The sequence below is a fragment of the Salmo salar genome, chromosome ssa04 (genome assembly GCF_905237065.1).
Source record: "Salmo salar chromosome ssa04, Ssal_v3.1, whole genome shotgun sequence".
NCBI classification, from domain to species: Eukaryota; Metazoa; Chordata; class Actinopteri; order Salmoniformes; family Salmonidae; genus Salmo; species Salmo salar.
The window spans coordinates 3179298-3202278 of record NC_059445.1 but is presented as its reverse complement, the minus strand read 5'-3'; the positions used below and the strand labels follow the sequence as shown (position 1 = coordinate 3202278).

Below are 22981 nucleotides of genomic sequence, written 5' to 3'. Positions count from 1 at the left end.
GGTGGAGGACGCACAAGTTTTTCCCAAAGGAACGTGTCGTCAGTTTGGTGCCACCTGAGTCAGCTCCCCATACTCAACCTGAGAAGTGTGTGGAAGTTCCGGAACAAGTGATACCGGCGATACACACCAGGTCTCCAGTAAGTCTCAACAGCCCGGTATGTCCTATTCCTGCTCCTCGCACTCTCTCTCCAGTGCACCTCCAAAGCCCAGTATGTCCTGTGCCTGCTCCTCGCACTCTCCATTCAGTGCTCCTCCATAGCCCAATACGTCCTGTGCCTGCTCCCCGCACTCGCCCTGAGTTGCGTGTTACTAATCTGGCGTCTCCTATGCCAGCTCCACGCATCAGGCCTCCAGTGCGCCTGACCAGTCCGGGGTGTCCTGTTCCTGCTCCCCGCACTCGACCTGAGGTGCATGTTACCAGTCTGGCGCCACCTATGCCAGTCCCACGCATCGGACCTCCAGTGCGCATCCCTAGTCCGGAGCCTCCAGCGACGCTCCTCAGCCCAGAGCCTCCAGCGACGCTCCTCAGCCCAGAGCCTCCAGCGACGCTCCTTAGCCCGGAGCCTTCAGCGGTGGTCTGCAACCCAGGGCCTTCAGCGGTGGTCTGCAACCCAGGGCCTTCAGCGGTGGTCTGCAACCCAGGGCCTTCAGCGGTGGTCTGCAACCCAGGGCCTTCAGCGGAGGTCTGCAGCCCAGGGCCTTCAGCGGCGGTCTGCAGCCCAGGGCCTTCAGCGGCGGTCTGCAGCCCAGGGCCTTCAGCGGCGGTCTGCAGCCAAGAGCCTTCAGCGGCGGTCTGCAGCCAAGAGCCTTCAGCGGCGGCCTGCAGCCCAGATCCTCCAGCGGCGGCTTGGAGGTCGGAACCTCCAGTAGTGGTCTACAGCACAGTGATTCCGGTAAGGATCTACAATCCGATTCCTCCAATAATGATCTACAAGCTTATGTTACAGAAGTAGAGGAATCTACTGGCGGAATGAAGGTTTCGCCCGGAGCCAGAGCCACCTCCGTTGCTGGAGGATCGGGAGAAGAGGAAGGTTCTGGGGGTTGCATTTGAGCCGCCATAGACTTTTGTCACCCTCCTTACCCTCCCTTTGGTTTTTGTGGTTCTTTTGTTGGGTTTTTATTTGTTGCATTCGGAGTCTACACCTTGGGGGGGGGGTACGATCACGTCCTGATCCTAGTAAGATGTCATTTTCTATAGTAGAGTAGGTCAGGGCGTGACAGGGGGTGTTTTTGTGTTTTTCTATGTTTTCTATTTCTATGTTTAAGTTCTAGTTTTTCTATTTCTATGTTGGGATTGTTTGGGTTGATCTCTAATTGGAGGCAGCTGATCCTCATTGCTTCTGATTAGAGATCATATTTAAGTAGGGGTTTTTCTTCCTGGGATTTGTGGGTAGTTGTTTTCTGTTTAGTGTATTTCACCTGACGGAACTGTTGTCGGTCGGTTTGTTCGAGTGTCTTCATAATAAAAGTGAATAAGAGCACTACACACGCTGCGCCTTGGTTCCCTTTATACGACCTGCGTTACAACCTACCTCCTCCCCAAATTGTCTGTGGGTGGCATTTGACCATTTCTTTGGAATCCTCATGTCTTACCCATTCTTTAAAAAACAGTTTGGTACAAATGGGATGTTCGGTATTTTTATTAAATATTATATGAATCCTATTAATTCAAATGGCCAAATTTGGTGCAGTCAATTACTTACTCAGAGATTCAATTATACTTCAACAAAAGAATATTACAGGAATTTTTATCTTCTCTGTTTCTAACTACAGAAACAAGTTCAGAACCATCTGAGATGGTGGGCGTCATGGCTGGATGAACTGGCATGGAACGACCCTCTGGACAACATGTCCGACTCCCACATTCAGTGCGACTGGGAAATGAGCTGCCAGTAGTGAAAGTAGGAGTGCCTTGACAGCTAGTCTGTGTGGAAGCTGACAGTGAGTGTCTCTCTGGCCCCCACACACCCCACACCAAACCCACCACAGCCGTATTGTCTGTCCTCATACGATGTGACAGGGCAGAAAGTGTATCAACGCATGAAACACTGTCAGCAGTTCAAGGTCATTTATATGAGCATGGCGGAGCTGCTCTTCCCTCGTGAACACCGCCCCACCGTGTGAGTGGTGTTGTCACCACCTTCCTTAATGACACTACCCGTAGGGGGAGTTCCTGAAACCAGGACAGAGTGTTAGGGTTAGGTGAACAAAGCAGGCAATTGTCTGTGTAAGAAACTCTCAGGGGTTCTAGAACCACCTTCCCACACTTGTTGAACATACAGGGAGCTAAGGCTAGCCCGATGGGAACAGCAAGGTATTTTGAAATGTGTATAAATATTTTTTTGGGGGGGTATTTGTTGGCTGTACCTTGAAAGACAAACCTGAGAAACCTCCCCGTGTGCTGGCAGAATGTTTATGTGAAAATAAGCGTCCTGCAGGTCGACTGAAGTGAACCTGTCACGTCGACGAATAGAAGCGAGACAGCACATTGAGCGTAAACATGAGGTGTAGCTGTGGAGGAGCCGTAGGTCCAGACTGGCATGTCCCTGCCTCCTTTGGGAACCAGGAAGTCCCAGGAGTAGAAGCCTCAGTGTCTCTCTGCTGCTGGTGTTACAATGAGAGAGAGCAGACGTCCTTCGTCTCCATTCGTTAATAAAAATCAGAACTCCACTGAAAACGGGTGGCTTCATAGTGAACTGCGGTCTGTATACCTATGTGACCGTGGACAAGACCCCGCCAGTCCACTGCTCTTGCAACGAGTCGCCCACAGTCGTTCACCAGTGGTGATGTAGCGCCCTCTGGTGGCGCTAGAGCGAGTTGCCCCTTTGTCGTATTTTTGCTCTGTGCCCTCTGGCAAGACGCTGGGACGTGACAGAGACTTGTTAAGACAAACGGGCACTGGTAAAACAACGGGACTTGGAGACAGTGCTTGGTGGCGACTGGAAGTAGGTCTTCCTGTCTCAGTTTCTTGTGAAAAGTGCTGAGGGGAGAGCTTTGGCACGGGGGTCCGTGCTCCGTCCATGTTCCCTAGAGAGTGGATACATTGAAATGAGCCACTGCACTAGGGCCAGGGTTTCAGGATCACAGATGTACCTTTCCCCCATAGTGGTTGGGGGGGGTCTGTGCTCCACCCGAGAGGATGCAGGCCAGGACACAATGTGAATTCTACCGATCTCTATCGCCTTGTGAGGACGGAGGGCACTCGTGGCAGGTGTGCCTTCTATATAACTCTATGGCAAGGTATTTATACGGACAGGATCAAGGGCACCTCCTTTCAAACGGGACAGAGCTGAGTAGTTGAGCATGTCAAACAACAAGCAGTCATTGAAATGTGAGTGTAAGCCTTTTCTCTTCTAAAAGAGGATGAGAAGAGGATTCACTAACCATTGGTTGTTTTGTATAGTTCACATCTGCTGCTAGTGGCCGTGAAATGGTAATGGCGCAATCAAAACGACAGGGAGTCTATTGATCTGTTCTCTTTGGCACTTTTAGTGTTAACGGACACGAATCTGATATATATTAAAATCACATTTTCAGACTTAACGTGTCAGGGATTCTATTATTTTATACAGTAGAGAGAACAGTCCTTCGAGACTCCATGTTAGATCAACTATTATACAGTAGAGAGAACAGTCCTTCTAGACTCCATGTTAGATCAACTATTAAACAGTAGAGAGAACAGTCCTTCTAGACTCCATGTTAGATCAACTATTATACAGTAGAGAACAGTCCTTCTAGACTCCATGTTAGATCAACTATTATACAGTAGAGAACAGTCCTTCTAGACTCCATGTTAGATCAACTATTATACAGCAGAGAGAACAGTCCTTCTAGACTCCATGTTAGATCAACTATTATACAGTAGAGAACAGTCCTTCTAGACTCCATGTTAGATCAACTATTATACAGTAGAGAGAACAGTCCTTCTAGACTCCATGTTAGATCAACTATTATACAGTAGAGAACAGTCCTTCTAGACTCCATGTTAGATCAACTATTATACAGCAGAGAGAACAGTCCTTCTAGACTCCATGTTAGATCAACTATTATACAGTAGAGAACAGTCCTTCTAGACTCCATGTTAGATCAACTATTATACAGTAGAGAGAACAGTCCTTCTAGACTCCATGTTAGATCAACTATTATACAGTAGAGAGAACAGTCCTTCTAGACTCCATGTTAGATCAACTATTATACAGCAGAGAGAACAGTCCTTCTAGACTCCATGTTAGATCAACTATTATACAGTAGAGAACAGTCCTTCTAGACTCCATGTTAGATCAACTATTATACAGTAGAGAACAGTCCTTCTAGACTCCATGTTAGATCAACTATTATACAGTAGAGAACAGTCCTTCTAGACTCCATGTTAGATCAACTATTATACAGTAGAGAACAGTCCTTCTAGACTTCATGTTAGATCAACTATTAAACAGTAGAGAGAACAGTCCTTCTAGACTCCATGTTAGATCAACTATTATACAGTAGAGAGAACAGTCCTTCTAGACTCCATGTTAGATCAACTATTATATAATATAGAACAGTCCTTCTAGACTCCATGTTAGATCAACTATTATACAGTAGAGAGAACAGTCCTTCTAGACTCCATGTTAGATCAACTATTATACAGTAGAGAACAGTCCTTCTAGACTCCATGTTAGATCAACTATTATACAGTAGAGAGAACAGTCCTTCTAGACTCCATGTTAGATCAACTATTATACAGCAGAGAGAACAGTCCTTCTAGACTCCATGTTAGATCAACTATTATACAGTAGAGAACAGTCCTTCTAGACTCCATGTTAGATCAACTATTATACAGCAGAGAGAACAGTCCTTCTAGACTCCATGTTAGATCAACTATTATACAGTAGAGAGAACAGTCCTTCTAGACTCCATGTTAGATCAACTATTATACAGTAGAGAACAGTCCTTCTAGACTCCATGTTAGATCAACTATTATACAGTAGAGAACAGTCCTTCTAGACTCCATGTTAGATCAACTATTATACAGTAGAGAACAGTCCTTCTAGACTCCATGTTAGATCAACTATTATACAGCAGAGAGAACAGTCCTTCAAGACTACATGTTAGATCAACTATTATACAGTAGAGAACAGTCCTTCTAGACTCCATGTTAGATCAACTATTATACAGTAGAGAACAGTCCTTCTAGACTCCATGTTAGATCAACTATTATACAGCAGAGAGAACAGTCCTTCTAGACTCCATGTTAGATCAACTATTATACAGTAGAGAGAACAGTCCTTCTAGACTCCATGTTAGATCAACTATTATACAGCAGAGAGAACAGTCCTTCTAGACTCCATGTTAGATCAACTATTACACAGTAGAGAACAGTCCTTCTAGACTCCATGTTAGATCAACTATTATACAGTAGAGAGAACAGTCCTTCTAGACTCCATGTTAGATCAACTATTATACAGCAGAGAGAACAGTCCTTCTAGACTCCATGTTAGAACAACTATTATACAGTAGAGAACAGTCCTTCTAGACTCCATGTTAGATCAACTATTATACAGTAGAGAACAGTCCTTCTAGACTCCATGTTAGATCAACTATTATACAGTAGAGAGAACAGTCCTTCTAGACTCCATGTTAGATCAACTATTATACAGTAGAGAGAACAGTCCTTCTAGACTCCATGTTAGATCAACTATTATACAGTAGAGAACAGTCCTTCTAGACTCCATGTTAGATCAACTATTATACAGCAGACAGAACAGTCCTTCTAGACTCCATGTTAGATCAACTATTATACAGCAGAGAGAACAGTCCTTCTAGACTCCATGTTAGATCAACTATTATACAGTAGAGAACAGTCCTTCTAGACTCCATGTTAGATCAACTATTATACAGTAGAGAACAGTCCTTCTAGACTACATGTTAGATTAACTATTATACAGTAGAGAACAGTCCTTCTAGACTCCATGTTAGATCAACTGTTATACTGTAGAGAACAGTCCTTCTAGACTCCATGTTAGATCAACTATTATACAGTAGAGAGAACAGTCCTTCTAGACTCCATGTTAGATCAACTATTATACAGTAGAGAGAACAGTCCTTCTAGACTCCATGTTAGATCAACTATTATACAGTAGAGAACAGTCCTTCTAGACTCCATGTTAGATCAACTATTATACAGTAGAGAACAGTCCTTCTAGACTCCATGTTAGATCAACTATTATACAGTAGAGTGTGACATTCTCTGTGTTTATCCACTCGTATGAATAAAATAATGCTGCTTTTCTAATAACCATCTTGGTTGGATTCATGCGAGTGACTGATTGACTGTACATGGGAGGAATCCACACTATCACTGTACATGCAATTCCCCAGTACACCCAGAACATTGCTCTGGGAACCCAAAGGAGTATCTCAGTTTCAAGGTAAGAAGCCTGGTGTGGTATCAGTCAGTCTCATGCAGGAACCAACCGTGCTTATATGACTTGTTTGTGTCGCAGTATAAAGGGTCTCAAATCAAATCAAACTGTATTAGTCACATGCTCCGAATACAAGAAGTGTAGACTTTACCGTGAAATGCTGACTTACAAGCCCTTAACAAACAGTGCAGGTCAAGAAGAGTTAAGAAAAATATTTAGCAAGAAGACTAAACTAAAAAGTAATAATAATACAAATTAGCATCAACTTTATATTGAGTCAGTGAACCTCTACAACTGTGATAATTAAGATTGATTCATTTCCTTTGAATTTGAGTCCTTAGTGGTGAATTTCCACAACAACAGAGAGAAAAGTTATTCTGTTATCAATTCATTGTATTGTATGTTTTGTTATTTTATTACAATGTATTATTACATTTGCATTGTTATATATTGTATGTACTTGACAAGGTAAACAGAATGAGCAGAAAATAGTTTATGATTGAAAGTACTTATCATAATCCTATTTAGCAGTTGAGAGAGTACCGAGGAGGAATCCTATTTCTCACAGATCCATCTGTATTTATAGGAACAGTCATAGTCCCACCATTCTCCATTGTCTGATGTCCAGGAGTAGAAATACACACAGTTCTCAGCTCTTCCACCATTAGGCTCTCCACTGTTCCAATACCTGTAGTAGAAACAACACATAGAATCAGGCTGTCCACTGTTCCAATAACTGTGGAAGAAACAACACATAGAATCAGGCTGTCCACTGTTCCAATACCTGTAGGAGAAACAACACATAGAATCAGACTGTCCACTGATCCAATACCTGTAGGAGAAACAACACATAGAATCAGGCTGTCCACTCTGAACCTACTACTCCAGACAGTGATGTCATAGTGAAACATAATTCATGAATGTCTTACTTTGTGGTCAGTGGTGTGTCGTCCACCCATTTCCAGGTCCCCTCAGAAACAGAGTCAGTCAGACCAATCTAGACATAGTTCTTCCGTCCACATAACCAATTGACCAATGTCTGTAGTAGTGGGAGAGAGACAACATTGTTAACCTGTTATGGCTAGGGGGCAGTATTTTCATGGCTGGATAAAAAACGTACCCGATTTAATCTGGTTACTACTCCTGCCCAGTAACTAGAATATGCATATAATTATTGGCTTTGGATAGAAAACACTCCAAAGTTTCTAAAACTGTTTGAATGGTGTCTGTGAGTATAACAGAACTCAAATGGCAGGTCAAAACCTGAGAGATTCCTTTACAGGAAGTGGCCTGTCTGATCATTTCTTGAACTTCTTTGCCATCTCTATCTTTTACAAAGGATCTCTGCTCTAACGTGACACTTCCTACGTCTTCCATGGGCGCTCAGAGCCCGGGAAAAACCTGAATGTCGTCATCCCAGCCCCAGGCTGAAACACATTATCGCCTTTCTCAAGTGGCCGATCAAGGGACAGTGGGCTTAGGCGCGTGCACTGGCCGCCCCCGTCTTTGTGATTTTTCCTCTGTTTGCCGAAAAGGAGATTCCCGGTCGGAATATTATCGCTTTTTTACGAGATAAATTGCATAAAAATGTATTTTAAACAGCAGTTGACATGCTTCGAAGTACGGTAATGGAATATTTAGACATTTTTTGTCACGAATTGTGCCATGCGCGCGACCCTTCTTTACCATTCGGATAGTGTCTGGGACGCACGAAGAAAACGCCGCTATTCGGATATAACGATGGATTATTTTGGACCAAACCAACATTTGTTATTGAAGTAGCAGTCCTGGGAGTGCATTCTGACGAAGACAACAAAAGGTAATCAAACTTTTATAATAGTAAATCTGATTTTGGTGAAGGCTAAACTTGCCGGGTGTCTAAATAGCTAGCCCGTGATGGCTGGGCTATGTACTTAGAATATTGCAAAATGTGCTTTCACCAAAAAGCTATTTTAAAATCGGACATATCGAGTGCAAATAGGAGTAATGTATCTATAATTCTTAAAATAATTGTTATGCTTTTTGTGAACGTTTATCGTGAGTAATTTAGTAAATTGTTAGTAAATTCCCCGGAAGTTTGCGGGGGGTATGCTAGTTCTGAACGTCACATGCTAATGTAAAAAGCTGTTTTTTGATATAAATATGAACTTGATTGAACAAAACATGCATGTATTGTATAACATAATGTCCTAGGTGTGTCATCTGATGAAGATCATCAAAGGTTAGTGCTGCATTTAGCTGTCTTCTGGGTTTTTGTGACATTATATGCTAGCTTGAAAAATGGCTGTGTGATTATTTCTGGCTGGGCACTCTGCTGACATAATCTAATGTTTTTCTTTCGCTGTAAAGCCTTTTTGAAATCGGACAGTGTGGTTAGATAAAGGAGAGTCTTGTCTTTAAAATGCTGTGAAATAGTCATATGTTTGAAAAATTGAAGTTTTTGTATTTTTGAGCAATTTGTAATTCGCGCCACGCCTATCATTGGATATTGGAGCAGGTGTTCCGCTAGCGGAACGTCTAGATGTAAGAGGTTAAAACATACCCATTACTGCTCTCTCTCTCTCTCTCTCTCCCTTTTTTCTCTATACCACACACACACACACCTGTTTCTCTTGGCTGTTGATGACCACCAGGTCTGCTCCTCTATTTCTGCAGTCCTGTCTGCTCTCCTCCCAGGATTTGGACTCAGTAGAGACGTAGTAACAACTGCTACCAAGCTTCTTCCATCCTTGAGGACACACTGTAAGTTGAACATTTCTTGCATTAGTCACTTTAATACAACATTGAATTAAGTATCAATCAAACACTCAAGGAAGACACTAGCTAATGGACGGTTTGGAAGTTATAGTTTTTTTCTCACATTTTACATTTAATATAAGTTAAATTCCTGTCTGTTAGTGACATGTGAACTGATACAGAGACTGTCAAACAGAACAGTCATGAGACTATTTGACTCACCTTTCTCAACTAAAGATTGTTTCAGACGTTCTGTCTCTTTCTGTAGCTGGTCTCTCTCTTCGGTCAGTGTGTTGTAGCTGGTCTGTAGCTGGTCTCTCTCTTCGGTCAGGGTGTTGTATCTGGTCTGTAGCTGGTCTCTCTCTTTGGTCAGGTTGTTGTATCTGGTCTGTATCTGGTCTCTCTCTTTGATCAGAGTGTTGTCGATGGTCTGTTGCTGGTCTCTCTCTTTGGTCAGCGTGTTGTTGCTAGTCTGTAGCTGGTCTCTCTCTTCAGTCAGGTTGTTTCCGCTGATCTGTAACTGGTATCTCTCTTTGGTCATGGTGTTGGAGCTGGTCAATTGGTTTCTCTCTGTGAAATAATACGATCAATGAACAAGGTAACAGTGGAAAAGTTAATCAGACATTACCAAGGTTGGGGTCAGTTGCATTTCAATTCCAGTCAATTCAGGAAGTACACTGGAATTCTAATTGAATTCCAAATATCTTCAATGCTTTTCAAATCATGAAAATGTGGAATTGGAATTTGGTGTACTCTCTGAATTGAATTGACTGGAATGTAAATGTAATTGAACCCTGGTTGTTACACCACTGATGATGAAGAATGTTTGAGTGAGAACATATCAACTCACGGTAGAGTAAGAGGCCTATGATCCCAGCCAGTAGGAGAACACACAGCAGCCCCGTCTGCTTTTGTGTCCATTTGCTGTTTGAATCAGTGAGGGAAGTACACAAGCTTGACAAGGGACAGAACACCAGAACTGAGTTCCGGCACCTCACATTTTATTCTGCTTGAGTTCCAAAACCTCTTACAGAATATTGGCTTTAACATATTGCAGAGTTCAGGCACCCAAAATGAGTAGTGGAACATATTTTAATCCACATTTTATTTGTCATATGCTTCGTAAACATATGCTTGTCACACCGGAATCTGTTTCACCTGTCTTTGTGCTTGTCTCAACCCCCCTCCAGGAGTCGCCTATCTTCCTCATTATCCCCAGTGTATTTATACCTGCGTTCTCTGTTTGTCTTTGCCAGTTCTTTTCATTCGTAAACCCTACCAGCGTTTTTACACTTGCTCCTCCTGTCTGTTTCTAGTTCCTCTTTTCTAGATTTCCCGGTTTTTACCATTCTGCCTGCCCTGACCCTGAGCCTGCCTGTCATTTCTGTACCTTGTCACACCACCCTGGATTATTGACCTCTGCCTGCCCTGACCCCGAGACTGCCTGCCGTTCTGTACCTTTTGGACCCTGATCTGGATTACTGACCTCTGCCTGTCCTTGACCGTCGTTTTGCCTGCCCCCTGTTCTAGTAATAAACTTTTGTTACTTCGACATTATTTGCATCTGGATCTTCCCTGAAACGTGATATGCTAATAGTGAAATGCTGACTTACGGATCCTTTTCCAACAATGCAGAGTTAAAGATACAACATTTCAAATAGTGATACAAGGAATAAATACACAGTGAATTACAAAGAGGAATAAGAAGTCAAAATTGCGTGTTGTGGCAGACAGCAGGGAAGGGTGATTGAAGGGAGATATCTTGCAGCCCGCTGGCTCTACCCCCGAGACCTATATGGACTTCCTGCCCCAACGAGGCAAGCCTATGGGTTGTTAACCTCTCTGGGCTAGGCGGGACGAATTCGTCCCACCTACGTAACAGCCACTTGCAGCCTGTGGCGCGATTTTCAAAACCTTAAAAATCCTATTACTTCAATTTCTCAAACATATGACTATTTTACAGCTATTTAAAGACAAGACTCTCGTTAATCTAACCACACTGTCCGATTTCAAAAAGGCTTTACAACGAAAGCAAAACATTAGATTATGTCAGCAGAGTACCAAGCCAGAAATAATCAGACACCCATTTTTCAATGAAGCACATTTTGCAATATTCTAAGTACATAGCCCGGCATCACAGGGCTAGTTATTTAGACACCCACGCAGTTCAGCCTTCACCAAAATCACATTTCCTATAAGAAAAATGTTCTTACCTTTCTTGTTCTTCGTCAGAATGCAGTCCCAGGACTTCTTCTTCAATAACAAATGTAGGTTTGGTCCCAAATAATCCATCATTATATCCAAACAGCGACGTTTTGTTCGTGAGTTCTAGACACTATCAGAATGGTAATCCACGGTCACGAGCATAGCGCATGGCGTGACAAAAAATGTCTAAATATTCCATTACCGTACTTAGAAGCATGTCAACCGCTGTTTAAAACCAATTTTTATGCCATTTATCTCGTAGAAAAGCGATAATATTCCGACCGGGAATCTGCAATAAACTAAACAGCCGAATTAAAATACTCCACGGGGGCTAATCGCGCACGCGCCTCACTCCATTGTCACCTAATGGGACACTTGAATAAGATGATAATCTGTTTCAGCCTGAGGCTGCCTCGTCAACCTTCATGATTTTCCCGCGTCCTGAGAGCCTATTGGAGCCCTGGGAATTTCACGTTACAGCTAAGATCCTTACTTTTCAATAAACAGATGCAAGACGCACGACTCCTTGTCAGACAGGCCACTTCCTGCATGAAACCTTGTCAGGTTTTTGCCTGCTATAGGAGTTCTGTTATACTCACAGACACCATTCAAACAGTTTTAGAAACTTTAGGGTATTTTCTATCCAAACCTGAACAATAATATGCATATTCTAGCTTCTGAGTTGGTGTAGGAGGCAGTTAAAAATGGGCACATATTTTTTCCAAAATTCTCAATACTGCCCCCTAGCCCAAACAGGTTAAGCCAGGGAGTGTTTGTGGATAAAAGAGGAAGTGGGCTGCACAAACGGAGGAAGGACTGTGAGGGAAACGTGTGTTATGGAGAGTGTGAGCAAAGAGAGAATTATCTGTGTGATTACCCGTTGTGACCTGGACTGTCTGATTACCTCCACTGTGTACCGAACCGGTTTGGCTGAGGACCTGAGTTTTAGGATTACACCAGGAGAACAGAACGGACAACGAGAACGGATTGTGGATTGTGAACTGATTGCGGAATTCCCCCCTTTTCCCACAGTGTTCAAATTTCCCTAATGAATTCCCCATTTGTATTCTAGTTGTGCTTTGTGTTCGTGTTTGGGTATTGAACGTGGTGACGTGGAAACCCCACCCCTATGGATGGAACATTGAATTTGGCATTTTTGCTATTAGCCAATAGAAATGCATTGAATAATATTTTCACTACATGGAACAACAGATAGTCATTTCCGCTATTAGCCAATAGAAACACATTGAATAACAGATTCACTACATGGAACAACAGAAATTCCCCCAAAATATCAAATGGAAGTTCTGAAGTGTCTAAGAAATGTAATAGAGAAGATCAGGAAACATTTTATTAATATTTTTTACATGTATTTATCCCCTTATTTTAGGCACTAAACTATCTCCATATATACGTCCATAAATGTTTTAAACTGGTACTGGGGACCTTCAGAGTCTTGTGAGGCTTGTAGACGTCCTAAATGGAGAACCCCATCACGTTTGTGAGAGTCTCATCTTTCAATAGAGTGGTTATAATAGTTTGTAGGCCAAACCGTTCAGATGCTACATACGATTTTGTGAGAAGATCCGATTTTCAGCATGTCTCATGGTCTGACAAACACCCCTCTAGCTCTGCCACCTTCCACCACAGATGCGGAAGGGCGGATGCAGTGGATTGAGATGTGGCCCATGCAACAAGCAGATATCTCTTTCTAAAACTGAAGGATGTTGATGGCGATTTTTGTATTATGTTAATTCAATTTCCACGCAACCATTGTAGGGTTGGTGTTAGGGTTGGGGTTAGGGTTAGGGTTAGGGTTAGGCTAAGCATTAACATTATATTTAAAATGACTACCTCATCTCTGTACCCCACACATAGAATTATCTGTAACATCCATCAGTCAAGCAGTGAATTTCAAGCACATATTTAAACAAGCAAAGAGCAGGGTGGTTTTCCAACGCCTCGCAAAGAAGGGCACCTATTGGTAAAAACTAAACATAAACACCCAGTCACTACAAAGATACAGGGGTCCTTTCTAACTCATTTACCAGAAAGGAATGAAACAACTCAGGGATTTCACAATGAGGCCAATGGTGATTTTTATGGGGGTGCCACTAATCGTTAAGGACTGGAGAGTTTTTCAGGATAACAAATTACCAGAATGGAGCTAAGAACAGGCAAAATCCTAGAGGAAAACCTGCTTCAGTTTGCTTTCCACCAAACACTGAGAGGTGAATTCACCTTTCAGCAGGAAAATAACCTAAAACTAAAGGCCAAATACACATTGGAGTTTCTTACCAAGTAGACAATGAATGTTTCTGATTGGCCAAGTAACAGCTGTCCTAAGTCTGATTGTAAGACTTGAAAATGGTTGTCTAGCAATGATCAACAATCAATTTGAAAGAGATTCAAGAATTTTGAAAGAAGAATTGGCAAATATTGTACAGTCCAGGTGTACAAAGCTCTTAGAGACTCACCCAAAGACTCACGGCTGTGTGTGTGTGTGTGTGTGTGTGTGTGTGTGTGTGTGTGTGTGTGTGTGTGTGTGTGTGTGTGTGTGTGTGTGTGTGTGTGTGTGTGTGTGTGTGTGTGTGTGTGTCAGCACTATACCAGGATAAACTGTTACCTGAATGTTGATCACCAACTCCATCCTTCTTGCAGGGCATGATGGGTCTTTTGTTGATGGGTATATGATCATCAATATTCATGGTCTCATCTGGTTTTTTCCCTTTAAATCCATCTCTGTTTTCATAGATTTCCTCTGACATCTTTACACAACTGTGCTCAAATGAAGTAACTTCTACTACTGTAACTTCTACTGCTGTAACTTCTCCTGTTGTAAACTCTGCTGTTATCTCAGTTGTAACTTATACTGCTGTAACTTCTACTACTGTACCTTCTACTGTTGTAACTTCTACTGCTGTAACTTCTACTGCTGTAACTTCTACTGTTGTAACTTCTACTGCTGTAACTTCTACTGTTGTACCTTCTACTGTTGTACCTTCTACTGTTGTAACTTCTACTGCTGTAACTTCTACTGCTGTAACTTCTACTGTTGTAACTTCTACTGCTGTAACTTCTACTGCTGTAACTTCTACTGCTGTAACTTCTACTGTTGTAACATCTACTGTTGTAACTTCTACTGTTGTAACTTCTACTGTTGTAAAGTCTGCTGTTAACTCAGTTGTAGGTTTGTGTCTGTTCTCTGCACAGCTGGAGCCTCTGTGTGACTCAGTCTAATGTAAGAGACAGTTTTAACTGTCAACCTCATTAAAGGGAAAACTGTCTAACCAATAGTATGACACTAACCACCACCATGTGACTCCAGACTTGTTTTCTGAGAACCATGTTTGTTTCCCACAGTGTAGATTAGTTTGTATATTTAGTTTATATTAGTTTAGTTTACCACAGTGTAAATACATTTTAACATGTGATTAAAGCATTGAAGTGACAATATATTTACATGGAGTAAAATGGGACCCTGTGAATTCACACACACATCACAGAGCATGACTGTAGTTCTGAGAGGTTACGTATCACTACACAGTGGATTCTACTAATCACAGCTTGATGATGAAGAGTTAATTATTATCTTTGTAGTGTTGTGGCAAGAACTAAAACATGCACCTCTTGGGGTTCCCAGGACTGAGTCTGGCCCTCTGTGGTCGTCCATCAATGACCATGTAGAGTTTTATCATTCTATACGGTCTCCTGTGTGACATGGACACCAGAGAGAATACTTATTCAGAGATGTCTCTATCTTTCTCAGAGAGGGCCTGAGGTCTTCATTTACTGTATCCTGTGTGACATGGACACCAGAGAGAATAGTTATTCAGACATGTCTCTGTCTTTCTCAGAGAGGGCCTGAGGTCTACATTTACTGTCTCCTGTGTGACATGGACACCAGAGAGAATTGTTATTCAGTGATGTCTCTGTCTTTCTCAGAGAGGGCCTGTGGTCTACATTTATTGTATCCTGTTGTGACATGGACACCAGAGAGAATAGTTATTCAGAGATGTTTACTCACACCTCTCCTCTTCCGGGGAGGGAGGGGTGTCTAAAAGACTAAGGTCACAAATATTTTATCTGTCTCTCTCCATCTCTCTCCTTCCATATCTGCCTAGCTGTGTCTCTTTCTGTATCTCCCTCTCTCTTCCCCCCACTCTGTCTGTCTCCCCACACAGCAGAGAAGTTTAGCCTAAAGTTTCATACCGCTACAACGTGATAGGTGCAGGACATAAACAGCAGAGAAGTTAGGTCTAACTCTTCAAACTGCTACAACATGATAGCTGCAGGACATAAACAGCAGAGAAGTTAGGTCTCAACTCTTCATACTGCTACAACATGATAGCTGCAGGACATAAACAGCAGAGAAGTCTAGTCTAACTCTTCATACTGCTACAACGTGATAGCTGCAGGGCATAAACAGCAGAGAAGTCTAGTCTAACTCTTCATACTGCTACAACGTTATAGCTGCAGGGCCTAAACAGCAGAGAAGTCTATTGTTTTATACTGTTAGTAATTTAAACCATTTATTTTTCAGAGAGAGACTACATTTACTCTCACTTCTTCTCCTTCCCTCTTCCTCATTCTCTATCTACATCAAAACAAGTGGACAGACAGTAACTCCTGCACACTACTCTACCAACTATCTGTTTATCAGAGGACAGTATGGTGTAACTAAGCACAGAAGTGTGAATGGGTGTCATCTGTTCATAAGAACAGAAGTGTGAATGGGTGTAACAACAGCTCTGTGTGAGAGTCAGCGTGTCACGTGCTTCTTACTGGAAAAAAGGCAAACGACTTACTGTAACTTGCATGTTGATCATTTGCATAAGACCTGGCTCGGATTAGAGCACTTCACTTCTCCAAAGGGCTGTGTCTGAGGAGTCCTGTGTGTAATATCCTACCTTCCTTCACCAGTAATAAGGGGTGTGTCTGAGGAGTCCTGTGTGTAATTCCTCCCTTCATTCACCAGTAATAAGGGGTGTGTCTGAGGAGTCCTGTGTGTAATTCCTCCCTTCCTTCACCAGTAATAAGGGGTGTGTCTGGGGAGTCCTGTGTGTAATTCCTACCTTCCTTCACCAGTAATAAGGGGTGTGTCTGAGGAGTCCTGTGTGTAATTCCTCCCTTCCTTCACCAGTAATAAGGGGTGTGTCTGAGGAGTCCTGTGTATAATTCCTACCTTCCTTCACCAGTAATAAGGGGAGTGTCTGAGGAGTCCTGTGTGTAATTCCTACCTTCCTTCACCAGTAATAAGGGGTGTGTCTGGGGAGTCCTGTGTATAATTCCTACCTTCCTTCACCAGTAATAAGGGGAGTGTCTGAGGAGTCCTGTGTGTAATTCCTACCTTCCTTCACCAGTAATAAGGGGTGTGTCTGGGGAGTCCTGTGTGTAATTCCTACCTTCCTTCACCAGTAATAAGGGGTGTGTCTGAGGAGTCCTGTGTGTAATTCCTACCTTCCTTCACCAGTAATAAGGGGTGTGTCTGGGGAGTCCTGTGTGTAATTCCTACCTTCCTTCACCAGTAATAAGGGGTGTGTCTGAGGAGTCCTGTGTGTAATTCCTACCTTCCTTCACCAGTAATAAGGGGTGTGTCTGAGGGGGGGATAAAGGTGTCACACATGAGGACTTTTTTCTCTGTTGAGATCATTTCCTTTTGAATTTATAGCCAGATGTAAAATGTTCCTGTTTTGACTAATAATAGATTGGGTTAGGTCTAATCTATACCAAATTAGCATACCCCCTGAGTCTCTTCCTTGTTTCACACCTGGTAGTTTGGTGGATGGGACTACCAGCTCTCTGTAACCTAGAGGGCAACCAGTGGGTTTGTCTCCTTTCTAACATGTTTCTTGTGGGATGACAATGTCCTTATTTCCAATTAATTTAATGAAGTCTGGGTTCCTGCTCTTTAGGCCAAAGGCCTGTTGAGGTCCTTGCCGCAGGGGGCATGGGGTGGACAGGAAGGGCACAGGTCTAATATGGGGGGGCTATATAGAGTGTGGCCAGGGTTTGCTTGGGGTGGTCTTAGCTTGTTGGGGTGTGGCTGGTGATGCTCTGGTCTGGGTGTAGGTCCTCTTGGAGTGGGTTCTATCGGTGCAGGTCCTTCAGGAGGGAGTTTTGCATGTCTGGGAGGGTGTCACGCTGCTGCCAACATACTGCCAACATACTGACTATACTCCACCCACTTTAATAATGGTAAAATTGATGTAATTAAATGTATCACTAGCCACTTTAAACAATGCCACTTTATATAATGTTCTCATACACTACATTGCTCATCTCATATGTATATACTGTACTCTATACCATCTACTGCATCTTGCCTATGCCGTTCGGCCATCACTCATTTATATATTTTTATGAACAAATTCGTATTCATTCCTTTACACTTGTGTGTATTAGGTAGTTGTTGTGAAATTGTTAGGTTATATTACTTGTTAGATATTACTGCATGGTCGGAACTAGAAGCACAAGCATTTCGCTACACTCACATGAACATCTGCTAACCATGTGTATGTGACCAATACATTTGATTTGATTTGATTTTCCCCGTTGCTCTGTTGCTCCTGTGTGACGTGCTGGGGCTACGGTTGAGGTTGAGGTTGACGTCCTTCAGGGTCCTGGCAAACGTTGGGATTACTGCCTTGTAGAGGTGGACCTGATTGCAAAGGCTGTTCAAGTCCAGAGTGGAGTGGTGGGCCAGGTAGACATTAGGTTTTGAGGCAGAGTCTCGCGAAATGCTTGCATTCACGCATTGTAAGGTGGCATCGTGAAAGTATTTTCATGGTAGCAGGATGGAGATAACTACTTGTGTGTTGGGGAAAGTAGAAGATTTTTTAATCACTCATTTGAATGCTGTTGCCACCCATTCCTGCTGGGCCCTCAGGTTGTTTGTGTCCGTGTGAATTATGATGTGGCTGGGGGACCCTAGTTTGTCCTCTGACAACAGCTCCAGGGAATGCCTAGTGTTTGGGCAAAATATTTTACTGGAACGGACCAATAATGAATGGAATTCAGAGATTTTGGTGTGAATTCAGGTTTTACTGTACAATTTTATTGTACAATTTAAAAAAATATATATTGTAAGAATGCACTCATATATATATATATATATATATACATGTTGTTATTGTATCAGGTATATTGAATTTTTTTAAGGAAAGAAAATTATATGTGCCTCATTTGCATAAATGCATCTGGTGTATTTGCATATATGAATACATTAACATAAAGGTTGGACCAGGGCTCCAATCATCAAACACTTGATCTGTCTACCCTATTTACAGTCACCTGTGTCGTTTCATTAATTACTGTGTTGTCATGTTCTCTTGCGTAAACAATTATGTCAGTGAGGGGTTTTGTTTATCTGGCCCGGGTTACCCCGGTAAGAAGAGTTTGAACCGGGGGGAAAGTGACTCGTTTTGGAGGCGGGCTGCCACCCTGGTGTGAGCCAGGCGTTCTGCTCTTGCCGACTGCGAAGTTGACTCAAAACGAAAGTGACGTAGATATGCAAGTGGAGTAATGAGTAGGATTCTGTGTTTTCACATGCAAATTAAGTGACTGCTTTTGATATAAAGGATTTATCAACCTTCCCAATGAAATCTAGTTTGAAAATTAAAACATTTATTTCATGGAAAAGAGATGTTGTATGTTTCTTGAAGATGCCTTGTTGACAACATGAGCGATGGGCGCAGATTAAAGTTTGATTTTAGATAAAGCGCTCCTCCCTCCCCGCTGTCGCCAGATGATGTGACGGCCCATTGTCCAGTTCAACCCGGGCCAGCGTAATTAGAACTTCCTCAATTGCAGGATATCCTCAGATTATAAATCAACAAGCCTGGCTCCAGACTACACCTATCTAAACATACTGTACATTGTTTTCGAGATGAGACGTAATGTGACTATAATCTGAGTGTTCGTTGTCAGAAGTTGCTTTCATTTCAGCTCATCTAGTTTGTAAACACTTCAGTCGTATTAAATTATATATTTTTTCATCTCCACCCCCCAAAAAAATGAACATTGATCAAAATAAAGTTATCTTTCTTCTCTTTCTCATGATGAAAGTGTCGAGACGGTGCGTTAAATCCCAGACTAAAATGTAGCCTTTGACAGGTCATTACAAGAATGTTCATGGTCGTAACGTTAACGTGAAAAAACGACAGGCACAAGCAAGAAAGAGTCTCGTTACTAAAATGAAATGGATCAATCCAGAGTAGTGGCGACCAGTCATTCAGGGCCTCACCTGATTAGCAAAAAAAAAAAAACATTTTTATAATAAATGATAAAAAATGTTTTGCATGTTATTTTGCCGTTAGTTGATGTCACATAGTTTTCAAACAATGTAAATATATATATATATATTGAGTTAACAAAGCCGCACACAAACATGGTCTCTTTGTTGAGTAAGGCAGCTCCAAAATGTAGGTGTTTCAGACCAGCTCTGTGCTTTCTGTGGTGGAGGGGCAGCCAGCGGAAAATACAGAGCGTATCCAATGGTAATCTCTGTAGTTGCGCCGTGATTGGCTCAGTGTTCTGTCACTCATGGGGACACTATGAATCTACAGGGAGAGATACACAGTTCAAGCCCTCTTGGGTTCTGCCATAGATTTACATTAGAAGTGACCGTACAAGAAGGCTCAAGGTCTTTTGCCACAGATAAAATGACGTCAAATCACGTTATATCTACCGTAGCTGTGATTGGACTGATCATGTTACTTATAAAATCTTAGCTAGCAAGCAACACAAGCAGTCATCATCATGAATCACATCGACAATCTACTGGCAAATCCTTTTCAATCCTTGTCATATGTAGATAGATTATAGATATAAGGTATTGGTGCTCATCACCATTGGACATAAACATTACACAACAAGTCAGGAAAATCACAAATTCAACAATCAGTGGCTAACTACAAGCGTTGCTAAACAATCAATATTTTGCTTCTCCTGCCTGCTATTCGGTGGAGAGAGTATTTGCTCCAACTCTGGGTTTAAGGAATTAAAACATCTGTCTGAAATGATCTCTTTTCCAAGCTTTAAAAGATAAACATTCACTTGCGACAACACAGGCAAGAAAAGGTTGACTATTATTATTAATATGTTAATCCAGCATGACTTCTGCAGCATTCAAAATCAATCAATCAATCAAATGTATTTATAAAGCCCTTTTCACATCAGCCGATGTCACAAAGTGCTGTACAGAAACGCAGCCTAAAACCCCAAACAGCAAGCAATGCAGATGTAGAAGCACTGTGGCTAGGAAAAACTCCCTAGAAAGGCCAAAACCTAGGAAGAAACCTAGAGAGGAACCAGGCTATGAGGGGTGGCCAGTCCTCTTCTGGCTGTGCCGGGTGGAGATTATAACAGTACATGGCCAAGATGTTCAAACATTCATAGATGACCAGCAGGGTCAAATCATAATAATCACAATGGTTGTAGAACTGGAAACTCTGAATTGGGAAATCTTAGACTTCAACTCAAGACAACTGGGAACTCTGAAAGAAAATTGCACTGACTGGGAAAAAAAGTTTTGAACAGTCATCCAACTAGGAATTCCAAACGGGGAACTCTTTCTTGAGCTCCGACCTGAAGATCACTGACGTCACGATTCAACTTCTTTTTTCAAGTTCCCAGTTGTCTTGAAAGCACATTTGATGACAACATTTTGCACACAAGAAGGACTGGCATGCCACCTTCCTGTTCAAGTGAGCACAGCACAACATATAACCATGAGGAGGGAATACTATATAATGCTGTTGTGTCTGGATCCATGAAGAGGGGATACTATATAATGTTGTTGTGTCTGTAACCATGAAGAGGGGATACTATATAATGTTGTTGGGTCTGGAACCATGAAGAGAGGATACTATATAATGTTGTTGGGTCTAGAACCATGAAGAGGGGATACTATAAAATGTTGTTGGGTCTGTAACCATGAAGAGGGGATACTATAAAATGTTGTTGGGTCTGTAACCATGAAGAGGGGACACTATATAGTGTCTGTTAGTTACAGACCCAACAACATTATATTATAGTATCCTCTCCTTGTAAACATGGTTGACAGGGACAGTCTCTTCCCTACATAAGGGACGCCGATGGCATTACCCGTATGGTTGATGAGTATCTCCTAACATTGCAAATGTACGGTCCATTACTAGACGTCCGCGTGTATTATTAAAATAGGCCGACGGCCTCAGGTCGTGCCCCAGGGCCGGATCTTCAGGAAGTCATCAAATAAAATCTCTCTCTGACATTTGATTTCCGTTTTATAAAAGCTAAAAGTTTTGGTCATTATTCCGCTGTTCCGGAACATTCCACCAGATGGCGACTTATTGCAAATGGACAAAACATCACATTTTACGTTTACATTTTAGTCATTTAGCAGACGCTCTTATCCAGAGTGACTTACACTAGTGAATGCATACATTTAATTTCATGCATTTTTTTTCATTTTTACTGGACATGCCCATTTCTCCTAAATGGAAAAGACACAGGTTTGGCCAAATGGGCATTTAGGGTCCATTTTCTGGTCAAAAATGGCAATATAGCGCTAATGTGACCGCTTCACGTCAAAGTACATGAACCTACGGTGTAAGGAAAAAAAGATCCAGCCATTTATCTATTGTAATTTACGAGAAATAATTTGGTGATCGATAAAGAAATGTGGGTTTTTTCAAAAAAGTTATAGATCCAGTTGCAGAGTGTTCAGAAGAATCCGTTAACCTCACTAGTGTACGCTAGCGTCCCACCTGGCCAACATCCAGTGAAATTGCAGAGCGCCAAATTCAAAAACAGAAATACTCATAATAAAAATTCAGAAAACATACAAGTGTTATACATGGGTTTAAAGATGAACTTCTTGTGAATCCACCCATGGTGTCAGATTTCAAAAAGGCTTTACGGCGAAAGCATACCATGCGATTATTTGAGAACATCGCCCAGCAACAAATCATTACAAACAGTAACCAGCCAAGTAGAAGAGTTACACAAGTCAGAAATAGAGATAAAATTAATCACTTACCTTTGATGATCTTCATATGGTTGCACTCAGTAGACATTCATTTACTGAATAAATGTTTGTTTTGTTCGATAAAGTCTCACTTTATATCGAAAAACCTATTTTTTGTTTGCGCCTTTTCTTCAGTAATCCACAGGCTCAAACGCAGTCACAACAGGCAGACAAAAAAAATCCAAATTCTATCCGTAAAGTTCATAGAAACATGTCAAACAATGTTTATATTCAATCCTTTTAGCCTAAATAATCGATAATATTTCAACCGGACAATAACGTCGTCAATATAAAAGGTAAACAAGAAAGGCACGCTCTCGGGATTGAGCATGAAAAAGCTCTGTGACACTTTAGGGTCCAGTCATTCAGACTGGTCTTACTCCCTCATTTTTCAGAATACAAGCCTGAAACAATTTCTAAAGACTGTTGACATCTAGTGGAAGGCATGGGAACTGCAATTTGAGTCCTAAGTTAATGGATACTGTAATGGCATTGAATAGAAAACTACAAAAAAGTTTTAAAAAATCCTATTTCCTGGATGGATTTTTCTCAGGTTTACACCTGCCAAATCAGTTCTGTTATACTCACAAACATTATTTTAACGGTTTTGGAAACTTTAGAGTGT

At 41.9% G+C, this 22981-nt stretch overlaps 1 protein-coding gene across 1 annotated transcript in view; it reads right to left on the bottom strand.

The window, feature by feature from the left end:
- Positions 1–6803: 6803 nt before the first annotated feature.
- LOC106610424 (C-type lectin domain family 4 member M) overlaps positions 6804–22981 on the bottom strand; it is a 103922-nt gene continuing 87744 nt past the window's right edge. The window contains exon 6 of the mRNA XM_045716307.1: positions 6804–7092. Within this exon, the coding sequence (XP_045572263.1) occupies positions 6960–7092 (133 nt within the window). The 3' untranslated portion in view covers positions 6804–6959. The remainder of the gene's footprint in view (positions 7093–22981) is intronic.